We start from the raw sequence: 16,847 nt of genomic DNA, 5'->3' as shown, positions 1-16,847 counted from the left end.
GTAATGCACTTACAGAAGTGTCTTTGAGGTGAGCATTCAGACCACCGCGGGTCAAAGCACTGGAACAGTAGTGGGGACATTTAAAAATTGTTTTGTTTTTTTAAATCGTAATTATTATCTAATACTAATGTAACCTCTCTCTGGGATTACTTTGTGTATTTAGGGAGATAAGGCTTATCAACACACATGTTGGGTGTCCGGGAAAATAACAACTGTACCCAACCACGTGAGATGACTGACTACAGACAACACAGGGACCAGTTGTTGAGCATGTCTGTCGTGTCTCTGTGGAGTCATCCACCGCTTCGGATTCCTACTATGAGATCCCTGGTGGGGTCTTAGTTGTGTTGCTTCTGGGACATGACTATGTACAGGAGGTCAGCCATCGCGGTGAAAAGCCCGCAGGGGAGCTGATGGCCTCGACCCAATGCCTCGAGTGTGGCACCAGGTACCTCCGACCCACTGACTGCCGCTCCAGATGGAAAAAAATGGGGAAACTCACCAGCCAAAAAGGATTAAAAACAATTTATTCGGCTACATAAAAAACATGTACAAACAGAGAGAACTCTCCTCCCACGCGTTTCACACCTCCCATAGCGCTTTCCTTGAGAAAGTGCCACAGGGGGCGTGAGATGTGCGGGAGGAGAGTTCTCTCTGTTTGTACATGTTTTTTATGTACCCGAATAAATTATTTTTAATCCTTTGTGGCTAGTGAGTTTTCCCCATTTTTTTCCATCTGGAGCGGCAGTCACCTCGATCCACTTTTTGTTCTAGTTATCTGATCGACTGAAGAGACGCCTTCGGGGAGATCCTCGGAGGATTTGTGCAACAAGCAGTGCCTCACAATGCAGTGTCAGTCGGAGATGCAGGACGTGATATCTAGTGAGTAGTGACTACTCCACACCAGGCAGTAACAAGAACTGTAAACCAGGAAACCGTCAGAACCAATGGCTATATATTTAAAGCTGCAGTTCAGTCAATATCCTGCATGTGTGTATTTTTTTAATAAATCAGTTCTGTAGTAAGAAAAAATACTTTTAGCATTTTCTGTTTTTAAAAATACAACTTTGAAAGACCAATTTTCTTGTATTCTATTTTAACAGCCATTTGCTAAGGCACTGCCACTTCATGACCTGTCACAAGCCCTGGCACACGCCTTTGTCAGCCCTGCCCTCTCTCTAGCACATGTCAATGCAGGAGTGCTCATGAATATTCATGAGCTTCCACTGAGTGACAGAAGCAGAAGAAAAACATATGCCAGCTCTAATGATGTCACCAAATTTCGCCGATCAATACATGGAGAACGAATTGACTGACAGCTATACAGTTCTTTAGGTAATTAGAGATTGCACACATAAAACTATTGAAGTAAAAAAATAAAAAAATTAAAAAAAAGACTGAACTGCAGCTTTAAAATGGTTAAGATGTGTTATTAAAACATGCCATGTTAAAAGATGAATAGTGTGGTTCATTCACCATTTGGATCATAACAGCACGCCTCTATAGTTCCAATAATAATGTACCACAAATATACCAGATTACTTTGAATCCCCTCAAGCAGCAATCTTCCTAGAAATTATTTTTCTTTTATGTTTTTTATTTTTAAATCTGGCGATCCAGTGACGCTCAGGATCATGTTTCAGGTCTGATGAACCCCCAGAACAAATAAAAGAAAAGGCCGTATCAATGATTGATTAAGTTATACATTTGTTATTGAAAATAATGTATTTTTTAAATTATACAGTGTATGAAGTCTATAACAAATAAATGCATTTGAGATGACCAAGATGGGAATATCATTATGTCTAATACTGGCTGAAAAACATTAATTTCAAACATGGAAACGTATTCAAGAATAAACCATTTTTAGCATGGTGCCACAGGAGAAGAAGGTGTGAGTTTGTGGAAGTTCGGAATGTATAATGTAATGTTTGTTTGTTCTGACGTGTTTTTATGGTAACAGAAGTAACTGAGGCTAATTAGTTTGTTGCATTGGTAATACAGAGGTTGTAAGAACTCGCAAGCTCCTGGGGAAATCAATGTTTACTACTGGTCTCACAGCATGATTTAAGTAGAATAGAGAGCTTGTCAGATCAAAGAAATTCATAACTTGAAATATTCTGAAATAAATTTACAAAGCCTGGAACTTAGACTCATTTTCACACTTCAAAAATAGGCTTTTAGAAGATTCCTTTAAATCATCTCCTTGAAGGCCTATTTCCTCACGCCTTCCCATGTGGCAGGAAAATGAGGAGGTTTAGTCTCTTTTGGGCCAATATCCAGTATTTAATAGAGCTGCAGCTCTCGTGAAACAAGGGGTAACATGGAGCAGGCTACAAAGCAAAGTTCAATATAGCTCTTTGACTAACATCTCAATATGGCCACCAAAGCTTGAATTTTCCTTTGGGAAGCCATACATGACTTGAAGTTGCCATGAAGAGATGGATCTTGCATCTCATTTTATATATATATAAAGCTCCAAGCTCTCTTTCAAAACCCTTTTTAAAAAAATCAAAAATGTACTTGCCTGTATTACAAATACCACGGCGTCTTCTTTCATTTGACCATCAACTAAAAAGCCTGGATTGATGTTATCTGTGGCAACAAATGAAAAACGGTCCAGCTCCCCATCACCCCGGTAGTGTCTGTAGGACAGATGCATGTTGTTGACGTCTGTCTGGGAAAAATGGTTCTGTTGCATGACGCTGCCTTTCAGGTACAATTGTCCATGCTGGGGATATTCAGTGACAGTGTAACAAAGTTTCTCCAATGGACTGTCTGGGTCAGCAAGTTGAAGGATATCAGGGGAGATCACCATTGTAGTCCCTTCCAATATCTGGATGCCCTTGTTGTTGACTAAAGTCGGTGGAATCCGATCAGTGCGTTCAATAGTAAAGTCCATGAAGCCATCCTTTGCCTTAAGACCATTACTTACAGTGAAACTGTGCAAACAAAAACAGCGAGATAAGGAAAATCATAAGCATCAAGTTAAATATTGAGCAAGGCATGTATACTTATGTAACCCCTTACTGCAGGGCAATGTGTTGCTGCTCACTCTCTGATAATCAAAGGGTTAATACATTTGTGATCTCACATGCCATTAGTGGCATCCTACAACTCAAGAAACTTGTTCAGTTGTTGGTTCTCAACAAAGGGATGGATTTGTCTCTTTTTTTGAACACCTTAAAGCTGTTGCATACCGTTTTAGATTTAAAGTTGGGGTGCTTCACGGTCTTTCACCAGGCTCGGAGCCCCCACATTTACAGGGATAGCATTGTTTAGGTCATTTCTGTCCTTGACGTGGAATACAATTACTGGCAAGGGCAATGCTGTGCCCTTTCCTCTGTGCTGATACATAGATCCATATGGATCAATAATGAAGTAAAGTACTATATTATACAAAAATGTTGCATAATATATATACTCACTGTATGACAAAAGTAATCAGCACTAAATAATCTACTATGAACCTATATTGAATAACAATGTGCTAAGTGCTCAGTGAATAGTGTATGCAAAAATGTATCAATAAGTGTATGAATAATATTTGACCACTAATTGTGTCAACAAATCTGTTATATAAGCAGGCAAATGCCCAATAGTGTGTGACCAACAGTATTTTTTATACACAAAAATCAACACAAAATATATAAAAGTATGTGCAGTAATATTGTTAATGTATAGGTTTGCCTTGTACAGCAGAAAATTATTCAGAAACCTTTTCTGTATTTATCTTTCATTATTTAATGATAATGTGGCTAGCTGTAAATTGGGTATTTAAAAAGAATTCCTTGTCATATGACTTTGGGTCTGTCAGAACCAATGCCTTAATGCCATTGTATTTTTTTTCTCCAGTTGCCCAGAAATCTGTTAAAATCACCACTAATCTAATTGGGAACAAAGTTGTCAAAAGCATACAGCTCTGGCAGTTTGTCTTTCTGCAAACTGCTGACAGATTGGGAGTTATGCATGTGTTGAGCAGATGGGTAAGTTAAAAGGAAAAAAAAAAAAAAAGCAATTTATTAAATCACCTGGAACCAGCAGCTCAATTCCAAAAATAGTGAGAATGAAATATAGCAGGGAACTGTTAGGGAGTGGGAAGCTGGCACTGGGATATACCAGAAGGTACCAGTTACAAAACAAGATAAACATTTTGAGAAGCCTCAGCTGTGTTAGAGAATAATGAGGCATCGTTTAACCCAATAAAGCTTACCCCTAGAAATTAATGTAAGAATGTGCAGGTTCTGCGTGTTTTTCTATTCAGCTCTAACCCTACGTTGGCATCGCCTTAACCTGACGAGTGCGACGCAGCCACTTTAACTGTTGGGTAAGAGGGGGAGAGTGAGAGCCTGATGGGTTCTTTTTTATGGGAGTTAATATGATTGCTTCTTAGATTATACAACAGAGGGTGTTGAATGAGCCGTACAGATGGCACCCTCTCTCCCAGATACTTAGCACATAATCTCTTTCCACATGTAGGGCATGCAAAGTCTGATGCTTAGATCAGGGCTCACACAACACTAAACTAATACTGAGCCCCAAGTACAACATATTGCAGGGAACACAGCTGACATTCTCTGATGTTGCTTTCAGCTGCTCATATCCTACCAGGGGTTATCACTGAAATTAATCCTGTTAAACCTGGCTCTATTTGCTATAACGGGGGTTAACTTGTTCAGTGTTGGATAAGAACAGTAGTCTGAAGCACAGAAAGAGCTAGACATACGTAAAATGGAACAGTCCGACGACACGCAAACTGTAATATTTATTATGACATTGAAAATAAATGAATCAGTGGGACTGTACAGCATCTACGGACCAGTTGTTCCGTCGGGGGCTATACGGACAAGCAGCAGGATATGGTTAGTAGAGAATGAGCAAACCTTGAAATACAGTCTGAAATCTACTCTTCTAAAGTGTAATCAGCCTTACTTTGTGATCAATTTTTATTTTTTCATATTTAAAAAAAGGAGACCATCCGGGTCCCATCGTGGTCGTTTTGATCAACATTGAAATTTAGCTTTTGATTGACAAGTGTGCAAGGTCACCTGGGATAAAACAAGATGACCACTGGTAAGGCCTCGGGCATGGTCAGTGCTTAGGCGCTGACCCGTGCTGAGGCACGCTCTCACTTACCAGTGAGCCCCTGCAGCCGCAATGAGAGCGGCTTTAGCAGGGGCTTGCGCACGCTTCTGCAAGCGTGCGGAAGCGTAGGTCTTAGGCTGCGGTCCAAGTCACAGCTACAGCGCACACCTCGGCATGCGCTGTGCGTGTAAGCACCGCCCTTCAATGGGGCTGGGCCCAGTACTCACCTTCCCGCTGAAGCTGCAGCCGCGCTGTACTCGCAGTTTTTTTTAACTCAATGGAATTGAGTTCAGAACTGGGCGACGGAGGCGCGTGAGGTCATGGCCACGCCCCGCAAAACCCCGACCAGGCCCCCTCCCATCGCAATCTCCCTCTCTCCCTAAAGACCGCCCCCCCCCGCCGGGCGCGCGTGTCACAGTGATCACTGGGGCCGCAGCCTAACTCTGCTGCTCCTATGTTGTCTGCCTCTGGGCTACTGTATTCCCTCCAGCAGGACTCCCAAAATTCCATCCTCTGCACCCAACCACCAGGCCAGGTTTTCAAGATTTCTCCAATTACCAATTTACCTTGTTAGAAGTATTTATCACCAAGCTATTTTTCTTAAGTGTGTGTTTCCCTGAAAACTTGGCATGTTAGTTGCTTTCAAAGACTGGTCTGGGGGAATTCCACTTCCAAGTTTAACGGAATCCAGGGACTCAGATATTAAAACAAAAAGTGTCAGCAATGTTTAAATGGAAATCAATTCAAAATGTTAGAACATGAAATGAAGACTCATAGGAGTCGGAGTGGCTTCTTTATCATAATACGGGGAAAATGTCAACACAAATAGAGGCATTGCACAGTTCTGACGGAGACAGAAAGCGAATTGTTGTTTTCGCACAAAGATTGGCATATCGCGGAATTTTTCAAGTCCATCCTATAAACGTTATATTTTCTTGAACTATTATATGGCAAAAAAAAATCTGTCACAATGTCCAGTTCAGAGTAGAGCAGAATGCAGTATGCAACGCTTAGTTAAATCTGCCCCTTGTACTAGCACTATGGCCCCATATCAATATATTGGGAAGCTGCACTGCCCTTGCCCTAGAAGATTTAAATTTCATTAATTTCGATAGGGATTCAATCCTCCAGAGCAAGGGGGTGACTGGTAAAAGTTGACTGGGCAGCATTTCAATAGATGCAAAGGAAAGATGCAGCTCCCTCCTTGCATATCTACAGCAGAGAACACTACAGTAAGTATTCTGCCTCTTGCTCTGTTGTCCTATCACAGCCTTATTGCATGCCAACTTGCTGAAAAAAAGGGAAGAAAAATAGCTGCACATGTACTCAAGAAAACGTCACCCTTAAAAAGCAGCACTTTAGTTTCCGTAAACAACGACATGGAAAAGTCTGATTAACCCCTCCACTGCCAGGCAACATGTTGCTACATCTCGAGCAGAATTAAAACTTGTGGTCAGATGCACAGAAGTTTGTTAACTCAGAGCTGATAACATCACATTACCAAAATCTGCAACGGACGGACGTTATTTTCCCTGAGGTTAGCTCTTATCCACAAAGCTAATTATATGCAAAGACAATAGCTGTTGTAAATGTCTTTAGCATAGGCCATGTAAATTTAGCACAGCCTTGTGTTAAAAGGAGCAATTCATGCTCTTTTAAATGCTTTCATTTTTAACAGGTTTGAAGCAGGGGGTTTCCCGAGATGGACGTCATTAATTTTAGCTTTGGTGACCCGGTGCTTTCGGAAATACTTACCTCATAAGGGGGCGCCGGCAGCTGCTCCGGCTGAGCTGGCTGGGTTTTAAAGTTTAAAGCTCCCACATCTCGTGGGCCAATAGAAAGCCAAACCTGATGATGTCACGGCTTTCAATTGGCCTGCAGGGTGCAAGAGCTTTGAAACTTCGACATAGTGTAAATCCTGGTAGCCAAGCGGAGCGGCTACTGACACCCCTTGCGGAGGTAAGTATCTCCGGAAGCAGGGTGTCACCAGAGCTGAAATGAATGGAGTTCAGCTCCGGCAACCCTCTGCTTGAATTGCCGCTTTAACTTCAAATAGCATGACGCTAAACATATCTTACTTAAAAGGTGGCGTTACTCCCATCCAGTCCCAAGATATGGGTGAGAGAGAGAAAAGGTACAGGGTAGTGCTTAACAAGGTGTTTACTTTGGATAGCGTCCCGCTGAGACAGTTAACCTTGGCATTTCTTGAAATATGTGAAATTAGCTTGCATTGTGAGTTGATTTGCAATCTAAAGGCAAAAACATGAATAAAACCAATGGGTTGTTGCCCACTGATTTATTGGTAACCTATAAAGTTGTATGGCAGCAAATATTGTTTTTATTACATTTTTAATAGACAAAATGTTAATATGTATGTATCATCTCTAATAGTAAAATACCAGCAGATTTTGACAAATGTAAAAATGTAATAGAATTCTGACACAGCAAAATATGGTCAATTCAACTTTCCTAGCATAGGATTTACCATTTTCTAACTTTTCTCTCCAATAAAAATTATACATAAGTTTAGTTTTACTAGCTAGTTTATATTTAAAATGTACTAATTCACATATACACAAATCCCAAGTCTAGAATCCTTGGGCATGCCTTTGTCTGACCCCTTTACAATAGAGAACGGTACAAGACAGGGATGCCCTCTGTCGCCTCTGCTGTTTGCGCTGGTATTGGAGCCACTAGCTATAAAGCTAAGGAATACAACAGAGTTTCAGGGAATTAAGATAAGAACAGAAGAGGTGAAGGTTGCCCTATTTGCAGATGATATGCTACTGTTCATTACTAAGCCAGAAAATTGTATTTGGGAAATGTATAATATAATTGAAACATTTAGCACATTCTCTGATTATGGGGTGAACTATGACAAGTCAGAGATATTTTAAATCGCTTTAATGTAAATGTAGAATGAAAACTTCCTAGTCATTAAATTTAAAATGGTAAAAAATAGTATTACATACCTGTGTATATATTTGTTGGCAAAAATTGATGAGTTATACGGATTAAACTATCCTCCGATATTCCAGAAGATTACAAATCTTTTTCATTTATGGGAACATTTGAACCTCTCCCTTTTAAGTAGATGTGCAGTGATTAAACCAATTATATTCCCACAGTTGATTTATGCAATGCAAATCCTACCTTTACTGATTTCTAATAAGGATCTCAAGCTATTGAATAGGAATCTTACAAAATGTTTATGGAGAAATAAAAAGCATAGAATTCATTTGTAATATGATATCTGCCTAGACAGAAGGGAGGAATAGTTTTTCCCAATGTGCAGTTGTTTAATAAAATCGCACTCTCTATTTAGGTATGCAATAGAATGGATATTAGAAAGAAACAATTATGTTAACAGCGATTTATAAAAAAAATAATGATTTAAGACATTTTCCGGTGTAGCCCTTTTACACAGTACGGTTAAAAACATTCCTGTAGAGGTGAGAGATAATATACTGTTCAAAGACACGGCAAGGGTGTGGTTTCTTTTATGGAAAATAAGTGGTTTAAGGGGAGATCAGACAAGGGATTTACCTTTAACGAATAATGCAAAGTTTATACCAGGTCTTTCCATTAGTAACTTTGAGATTTGCAAAAAGAATGGAATCAAATATAGCAACGATCTTCTACATAATAATCATAGAGTTATCAAATAATTTGAACGATTTAGTGAAAAGGAGGAAATACACATCTTACATTTCTTGTCGTATCTGCAGTTTAGACATTACATGAACAAGCTCATAACTAGAAATCCACATATTTGGGAGAAAAATACTTAGGACTCGGCCATTCACTTACGTTTATGCAAAGCTTTTTGTATAACCCCATTCTTATGTTGAATCCAGAAGCCAAATGGGGAAAAAAAAGCATCTAAGTCATGGAAAAATGATTTTCTACAAATTTCTAACATTGATACATTGATAAAATGTCATGAGTCCAATCTGAAAACGGAGTGGAGCTTCTGATCAAGAAGTGCATCTAAAAGCCATAAATAATATGTACATCACCCCCTGACAAAAAAGCTCAAATACCAAAAGATGGAGAGGGAATGGTCTAAAACAGGAGTGACCAACTTCAGTCCTCAAGGGCTACAAACAGGTCAGGTTTTAAGGATATCCCTGTTTCAGCACTGGTAGTTCAATCAGTCCCTGTTTCAGCACAGGTAGCTCAATCAGTCCTTGCTTCAGCACGGGTGGCTCAATCAGTGGCTCAGTCTTTGACTGAGCCACTGATTGAACCACCTGTGCTGAGCAGGGAAATCCTTAAAACTTGACACCTGTTGGTGGCCCTTGAGGACTGGAGTTGGCCGCCCCATGTATAAAATGTATACAGGCGAGTGCAGACCTAAAACACTGATTTTGGCTATGTGTCAAAATGTCAACATTTGGGAATAAGGTCGTTCAATGAATGAATAATTTCTTTAAATGTAAATTTCAAAAGTTGTTTCTTTCTTTACTTTGGGGTAATTTTGAAAATCAAAAAGTAACAATTGGACAGTCGTTACCAAGGATGGCGATAGTGACAATTGCAAAGAGGCCCAGCATAAAACCATATGCTCCTCAAATCTCTGAACTCAGATCTGAGTTATCGGCAATAATGTTTTATAACAGAAAAGACGCAATAAAAGATTTAGTAAGCGGTGTCAAGTCTTTTTTTTATATATATAAAAAATGTGAAAAATGTTGGGAAAGTCTTCCAAGGACAAGGAGAGAACAGATAATATACGTGTTTGAAGGTTCAGGATGGTTTTTACTAAGACTGTTGGAAAAGTACTGTAGAACTTTGAGTTTACATACATGGTATGGGGAATGGTAATAAAGATTGCAGTTATCAGTAATCAGATGATAGCCTTGAACGATGTATGTACACTGTACTGCTTTTTATGTTTAATGATACATGTAACATGAATATTAGGAAACCACTAGTTATTGGACTGTATTCAATGTGTTTGCATTCTATTGTTTTTTTTTGTTTTTTTAACTTTTAGTGTTTATTTAATTGTTGTCCTTTCTGGGTTTTTTTTAATTTATTTATTCGTCAATGATTGTATACTGCACAAATAAGATTGAGATATTGTTACATGCAATTATAAACATGTATAGTACAATATTTTGGGGGAAATGTATATTGTTTTACTTGAAAATGTAAAAACCATATGCTCCTCAAATCTCTGAACTCAGATCTGAGTTATCGGCAATAATGTTTTATAACAGAAAAGACGCAATAAAAGATTTAGTAAGCGGTGTCAAGTCTTTTTTTTATATATATAAAAAATGTGAAAAATGTTGGGAAAGTCTTCCAAGGACAAGGAGAGAACAGATAATATACGTGTTTGAAGGTTCAGGATGGTTTTTACTAAGACTGTTGGAAAAGTACTGTAGAACTTTGAGTTTACATACATGGTATGGGGAATGGTAATAAAGATTGCAGTTATCAGTAATCAGATGATAGCCTTGAACGATGTATGTACACTGTACTGCTTTTTATGTTTAATGATACATGTAACATGAATATTAGGAAACCACTAGTTATTGGACTGTATTCAATGTGTTTGCATTCTATTGTTTTTTTTTGTTTTTTTAACTTTTAGTGTTTATTTAATTGTTGTCCTTTCTGGGGTTTTTTTTATTTATTTATTCGTCAATGATTGTATACTGCACAAATAAGATTGAGATATTGTTACATGCAATTATAAACATGTATAGTACAATATTTTGGGGGAAATGTATATTGTTTTACTTGAAAATGTAAAAAAAAAAAAGTACATTAAAAAGAAAAGTACTAATTCACTTTAAACTTGTACATTATTAAAGCACAATCCAAGCATAATGTTTTTCTAACCGAGTTGGTAGATTAACCATTACCAACGTGTAAAGCAAAAAAAAAAAAAAAGTCTTGGTTGGAAAAAAGCTAGCATATTTTACTTAAACAGTGAAGAAATATGACTATATTGTTTTTAAGCATCATAATAGCCAACATATGCCTTTTTCAAAGAAATGACACAACCATCTGGATAATGTCTTGCTCATGGTTTCACATAATATTTACAGCTTCTTCAGATATATTTTGCTTATTCCATTCAGCTCTTAAATGGAAACCCCACATGCAGACTTCTCATTCATTTAAAAAAGAGTATGCAGAACGTGCAAAGAATTATTCGTAAGGAGTTACCATGTTTGGTATTCAGTTTGCATCAGTGTTCCTAAATGCTACATCTGTGGGGTGTCTTCCTGCCCTCTGCCCCACAGCCGAAGCAGCACAGGAGTCTTCATTCATATAATCCTACATCAACACCCACCTGGAGAGGCACCTTTACATGAAACATGTACAGTACATACAGTAGCAATGTAACATGACCCACTGAACACACATTTACCCTCTTGACCTAACCCTTTAAAATCTGCATTCTTGTGAATTACATCTGTCTCTGTTCCCCAGCACAGCAGTTCGATTCTAAGCTTTTCAGGTCAGGGCACCTAGCCCCTAAGGTTTACTTTTATGTATTATGCACTTGTTTCTATAATTTTTCTGAGTATTACTTGAAGGTGAGTTCAGTTCATGACAAAAGAGGGTTCACAATGACGATTTTACAACACAATATATTACATTTTGGACATACAGTATTCATTCCATAGTTTCCTTGCTTTGCAAAGCATTACAGTGGGGGTGCTCAACTTCAGTCCTCAAGCCCCCCCCACCCCCAACAGGCCAGGTTTTCAGGATATCCCTGCTTCAACACAGGTGGATCAATCACTCCCAGCTTTAACACAGGTGGCTCAATCACTCCCTGCTTCAGCCCGGGTGGCTCAATCAGTCCCTGCTTCAGCATAGGTAGCTCAATAAATAATAATAATAAGAGCTTCTCCTGTGCTGAAGCTGGGATAGCCTCAAAACCTGACCTGTTGGGTATGGGCTTGAGGACTGGAGTTGAGTACCCCTGCTTATAGGACCCTATGTCAGCTAATGAGTTATACCCTCAAAGTATCCGATTCATCCAAGACTGCAAACTTGATTGACGGTTAGTAAATACTGTGCATGATATGTTTGAATATAGCAGGTTTAGTCCCTCCCGGTACCAGAGGTGCTGAAACATTGGAGACTGAAGGGGAAAGCCTTCTCACCTGAATGAATCCTTACTGGCCTCATGGCTATTGTCATGAACGTAGCAAACCTTCTGAGCCGCCACATCCAACTGGCTGAAACTGGGAATGGGCACGCCGGGATAATTGATATACTCAATCTGACCGTGCCCAGGTGGCACGGAGACGGCATACAGCAGCTTTTCTGGTTTGCCAGTGCCATCTGTTGCCATAAGAACATCTGTCATCAAGGTCACCCTGTCACCCTCTGTTAAAGTTACAAGCCTGGTGAGTAGTACAATGTCACCTATGGAAAAGATGGGGAGCAGAGGATGGATGTGTTAATAGGACTAGACATATTCCTCCAAAAACGTGAACAATCTGAGTGATGTCATTAAACAGCATTAGGCACATTTAAGAGCAGAGAAATATTAATGTTAGAGAGAAGGACGTCCTGTTTTAAAAACAGTTCAGATTATGTTTCATGTCAATCATCTCCCATATATTAACTATGATAGCATGGAAACAGGGCATCTGTTAATCAAGACTCAAGAGCAGCAGAATAAACGTATTGCCTGTTATTACCCACAGAGTCTCTGTCACGGGAGAGCTTTCAGGACATTGTGGGCCCTTCGGTTGTGGAAAGGTTAAATCTGAAATCTCTTCTCAAAAATATATACTTTTTTTAATCATAACAGAATGATACACAAGAGAACATATTTCACAAATGTACACAGTTTTACACACGTTTGTAACCAGCCCTCCCAAAAATATCCCATTTTAGAAATGCTATTTAGATTTAGCATTGTCCGATCACTTAGAGCTGAGAATAATTGTGAAAAGGGTAAAACTGAATACATGTAAATCCTGCAGCATCTGTGCAGGGTCTCGGTGCCCACTCCAACCAAGCAGAAAGCCGTGTATCTGTAACTGGGCCATGGACGGCAAAGTAAATACTGCTGCCCGAGTGTCAGCTCCTCACTGTGGCTTTACCAGGCTATTTACAGTATGCAGGTCTCCCAACTGTAAATCAAAAAGGGCAATGCTTGTTACCGGTGTAATTTGTTGCCTTAGTCATTTTTCTTTGCAGTGGCAAAACTTTGATAAATACAGTGACCAATGGAGTTAGATTACCAGGATTCTGTACTGTACTGTGGGCACTAAATAAATAAAGATACATATACATTAACATTAATATAACTACGGATGTAACCAGCCTTACGGTGTCTGGAGATGCAGCTGGAAAAGCCGCAGCTCCGGAGATAGTGCAGGGACGGTCCATGCTTCCGGACCGGACACCCCGCAGTGATATTCCTCCGGCACCGCGGCAGTCACGGACGAGGTCTCACAACTGTAAGGCTCGCTACATCTCTATGTGTTGTGTTGTCATATCAAGTAATGGAGTATGTACAATTCTTCCCTAACCAAACAGCGTCAACATATGGCAATCACAACTGTGCGCCTCCAAATACCCTTCCAATCCTGTTACGGAGATGTGGTTGGGTTATAGGTCCAAATGAAAGAAAATATATTCTCAATTATATACATAGTGATAACTACTGAAGTTTCTATATCATATTATTCTTTGCATTTGAGTGCTACAAATGTAAGGGACAAAGACTTCTCTTCCCTCGTTCATTTTTATGGATGGTACAGCTGGTCCTCTCTATATGTTATTCTGTAAGAAAACTATAAGAAAAGACCTTGATCCACACAAACCATGAAAGGAATGACCTAGGTGTAACTCTAAGATGAACATATATTGCCATATGGCAGTAAAGGGTTTTAGACAGAGAACGGGTTACACATACCTTCCAACCTGGATGTAACTAAGCAGATACCAGCCCCAATATGTGACACTGCTTATTCATTTTGGCAGTGCCTTTCTAATTATATTAAAAGTGATGATGGACAAACAACAAGGGGAGCTGCAAGCTGTGCTTGGCCAGATTCACTACCTTGAAACCTTTGAAACCAATTTAAATGCATGGGCACGACCATGAAAACTCAATAGAGCCCTGCCTGAAGGTGTACGCTGCTGAGCACAGCCCATTAGCCAGGGAAGCATTCCCGGTCCATGGAAGGGAGGCCAAATAGGGAGATATTTCATAGATTTGTGGCTGGTTTAAAATCAACGCTTCAGCTAAGGGTTCATGAGCACAGATCCATGACTACACAGGGGGCTTTATAGATTGGATCATGGTGTGCATCTGCTCATCATGCTTTGACTATCAGCATCAAAGACTTTTTTTTTTTATCATTGACCTTACTAACAGTAACACACCAGCATATACAATATCATGTCTCTGTGATGTATCTGAAGTAAACAAAACCAATGGATTACAATCACAGATGGTCTTAACTCACGTGTCGACGCCAATGCATATTCACTTGTAAGCTCAACCAACAACAAAATAGTCAAATTATTTTACAACAGCCTCTCTCAACAATGAGAAACCATGTTGAACATGTATGATTCATGCTTTAGTAGTACAACCGCTCTCTCATTGAACACCACGGTTTCATATTTAAGCCCGGATCCACCAAATTTCATTTAGTGACTTACTGTTGGTCTAACTCAGGGGTGGCCAACTCCAGTCCTCAAGAGCTACTAACAGGTCAGGGTTTCAGGATATCCGTGCTTCAGCACAGGTGGCTCATTTGGTGGCTCAGTCTTTGACTGAATCACCTGTACTGAAGCAGGGATATCCAGGAAAACCTGGCCTGTTGGTGGCCATTAAGGACTGGGGTTGGCCACTCCCAATCTAACTTAGCATCACATTAAGACCAACCATGTATCTTCAAAGGACGATAACGAGACATGGAATCTCGTTTCCTCCCGAGTATCGCATTTACTGCAACAGCCGTAACTGGCTTCTTTAGAAAGGTTCTATAACTCTTACAGTAACAGTTTGCTTATCTGAATACAGGCATATCCACTACCTACTTTATGTTAATCGGCTCGACTACAAATGACAGTCTCATCACCAAAAGACATTATATAAAGATTGTAAAACCTCCCCAATGCTTACCATATGAAAAGTTTTAAAAGATGTTATACTTGTCCAATTTTGGTAAAAAAACATGTAAATGGTCTCCATGTAAGCTATTAAACAGGTCACTGTCCTTAGATCACTATTAGGAGGGACTGTTCCTTTAATAACCTATAGCAAAGTTCTGTATTGTTTTCTACTAAAGTGTAAATCAAAGAGCAAATGGACCTAAGCAGAGCTAAATTACAAAATACCACCCAAGTAAAAATAAAAAACCATATATAAACTGTATATACAGCAAATACAAATATAACTTGTGAGCACATTCACATGTCTTAGACAGGTCTGCAACCCTGGTTTTCGCCATTATCACCTAGCATACAGCGCTTCCTCTGCAGCAGGGGATTCTGGGAAATGACATGCAAATGAGCACAGTTTCACATTTTGCCTCAAATCCATTTTATATCTATCTCTATCTATCTATCTATCTATCTATCTATCTATCTATCTATCTATATACATACATATACATATATACAGTGTTCGACAAACCTATACATTTGCTCGCCCCGAGCGAGTGGATTTAACCCCCGGGCGAGTAAATATTGGCCCAAGCAGCACACGTTTGGTACTAGGTGGCGAGTAGATTTTTTTGTGTGGCGAGTAGATTTTTTGGTGATTTGTCAACCACTGTATATATATATATATATATATATATATATATATATATATATATATATATATACATACATACATACATACATACATATATATACATACATACATATATATATATACATACATATATATATATACATACATATATACATACATACATACATACATACATACATACATACATACATACATACATACATACATACATACATACACACCAGAATCAGACAAGTGAAAGGCTTGGAATTAGTCTCAGTATGTGCCTGTGTCACATTGTTGAGACCACAAAACAGCAGGGTGGGTCTGCCTTGGTTGGGGTTGAGACCACCTCAACAGGGTGGGTCTGTCGGGGTTGGCGTTCTGGGCTCGGTGAGTCGGGAGGGCCCGGACGGCCGCACTGCAAGTTGGGCCCGACCTCTGGCCAGGCAAATCTGCCAGTCCTCTCGCGGCCGGGCCTGGCCTTCCCTTAGCAGCAGCCTGCATGACTCTATCCCACGCCGACGTGCCTCTCTGACATCAGCGCTCGCTGCTTCCGGTGCGCGATGGCATGAGAGGAAGGTCGTTGGAAGCTCATATTTGGACAGAGGGATAGGGACATGCAGGCAGCTGCTGAGGGGAGAGTCGGAGTCCGGCCGCAAGATCACCCGCAGCCAGGCCTGGCCAGAGGTAGAGCCCAACTTGCAGTGCCGGCCACCGGGCCCCCACATCCACTGGACCCGGCCTGTTCATCCACAAGGTAAAGTTTTTTTAATGTATTGTGGGGTTCTTTCTAATATGTATTGGGTGTGGGGGTCTTTTTAATATGTGTGGGGGGTCTTTTATATGTATGGGGAGCGGGGTCTTTATTATCCTCTCTTTTTGATCTCTCTCTCTCTCTCTCTGTCTCTCTCTCTCTCTCTCTCTCTCTCTGTCTCTCTCTCTATATATATATATGTCTGGGGTATTATATGTATTGGGTAGGTGGGGTTTGTGTATGCATTTTGGGGGGTGGGGGAGGTTG

General features: G+C 39.9%; 1 protein-coding gene across 1 annotated transcript in view; it reads right to left on the bottom strand.

Moving 5' to 3' along the window:
* Nucleotides 1-2,274: 2,274 nt before the first annotated feature.
* LOC142503561 (FRAS1-related extracellular matrix protein 1-like) overlaps nt 2,275-16,847 on the bottom strand; it is a 79,919-nt gene continuing 65,346 nt past the window's right edge. Inside the window, exons 24-25 of the mRNA XM_075615999.1 lie at nt 12,219-12,483; nt 2,275-2,942 (exon numbers count right to left, since the gene is read on the bottom strand). Coding sequence (XP_075472114.1) covers nt 2,456-2,942; nt 12,219-12,483 — 752 coding nt within the window. The 3' untranslated portion in view covers nt 2,275-2,455. The remainder of the gene's footprint in view (nt 2,943-12,218; nt 12,484-16,847) is intronic.

Source organism: Ascaphus truei, chromosome 10, assembly GCF_040206685.1.
Source record: "Ascaphus truei isolate aAscTru1 chromosome 10, aAscTru1.hap1, whole genome shotgun sequence".
In the NCBI taxonomy this organism is placed as follows: Eukaryota; Metazoa; Chordata; class Amphibia; order Anura; family Ascaphidae; genus Ascaphus; species Ascaphus truei.
This window is presented reverse-complemented; position numbering and strand designations above follow the sequence as displayed.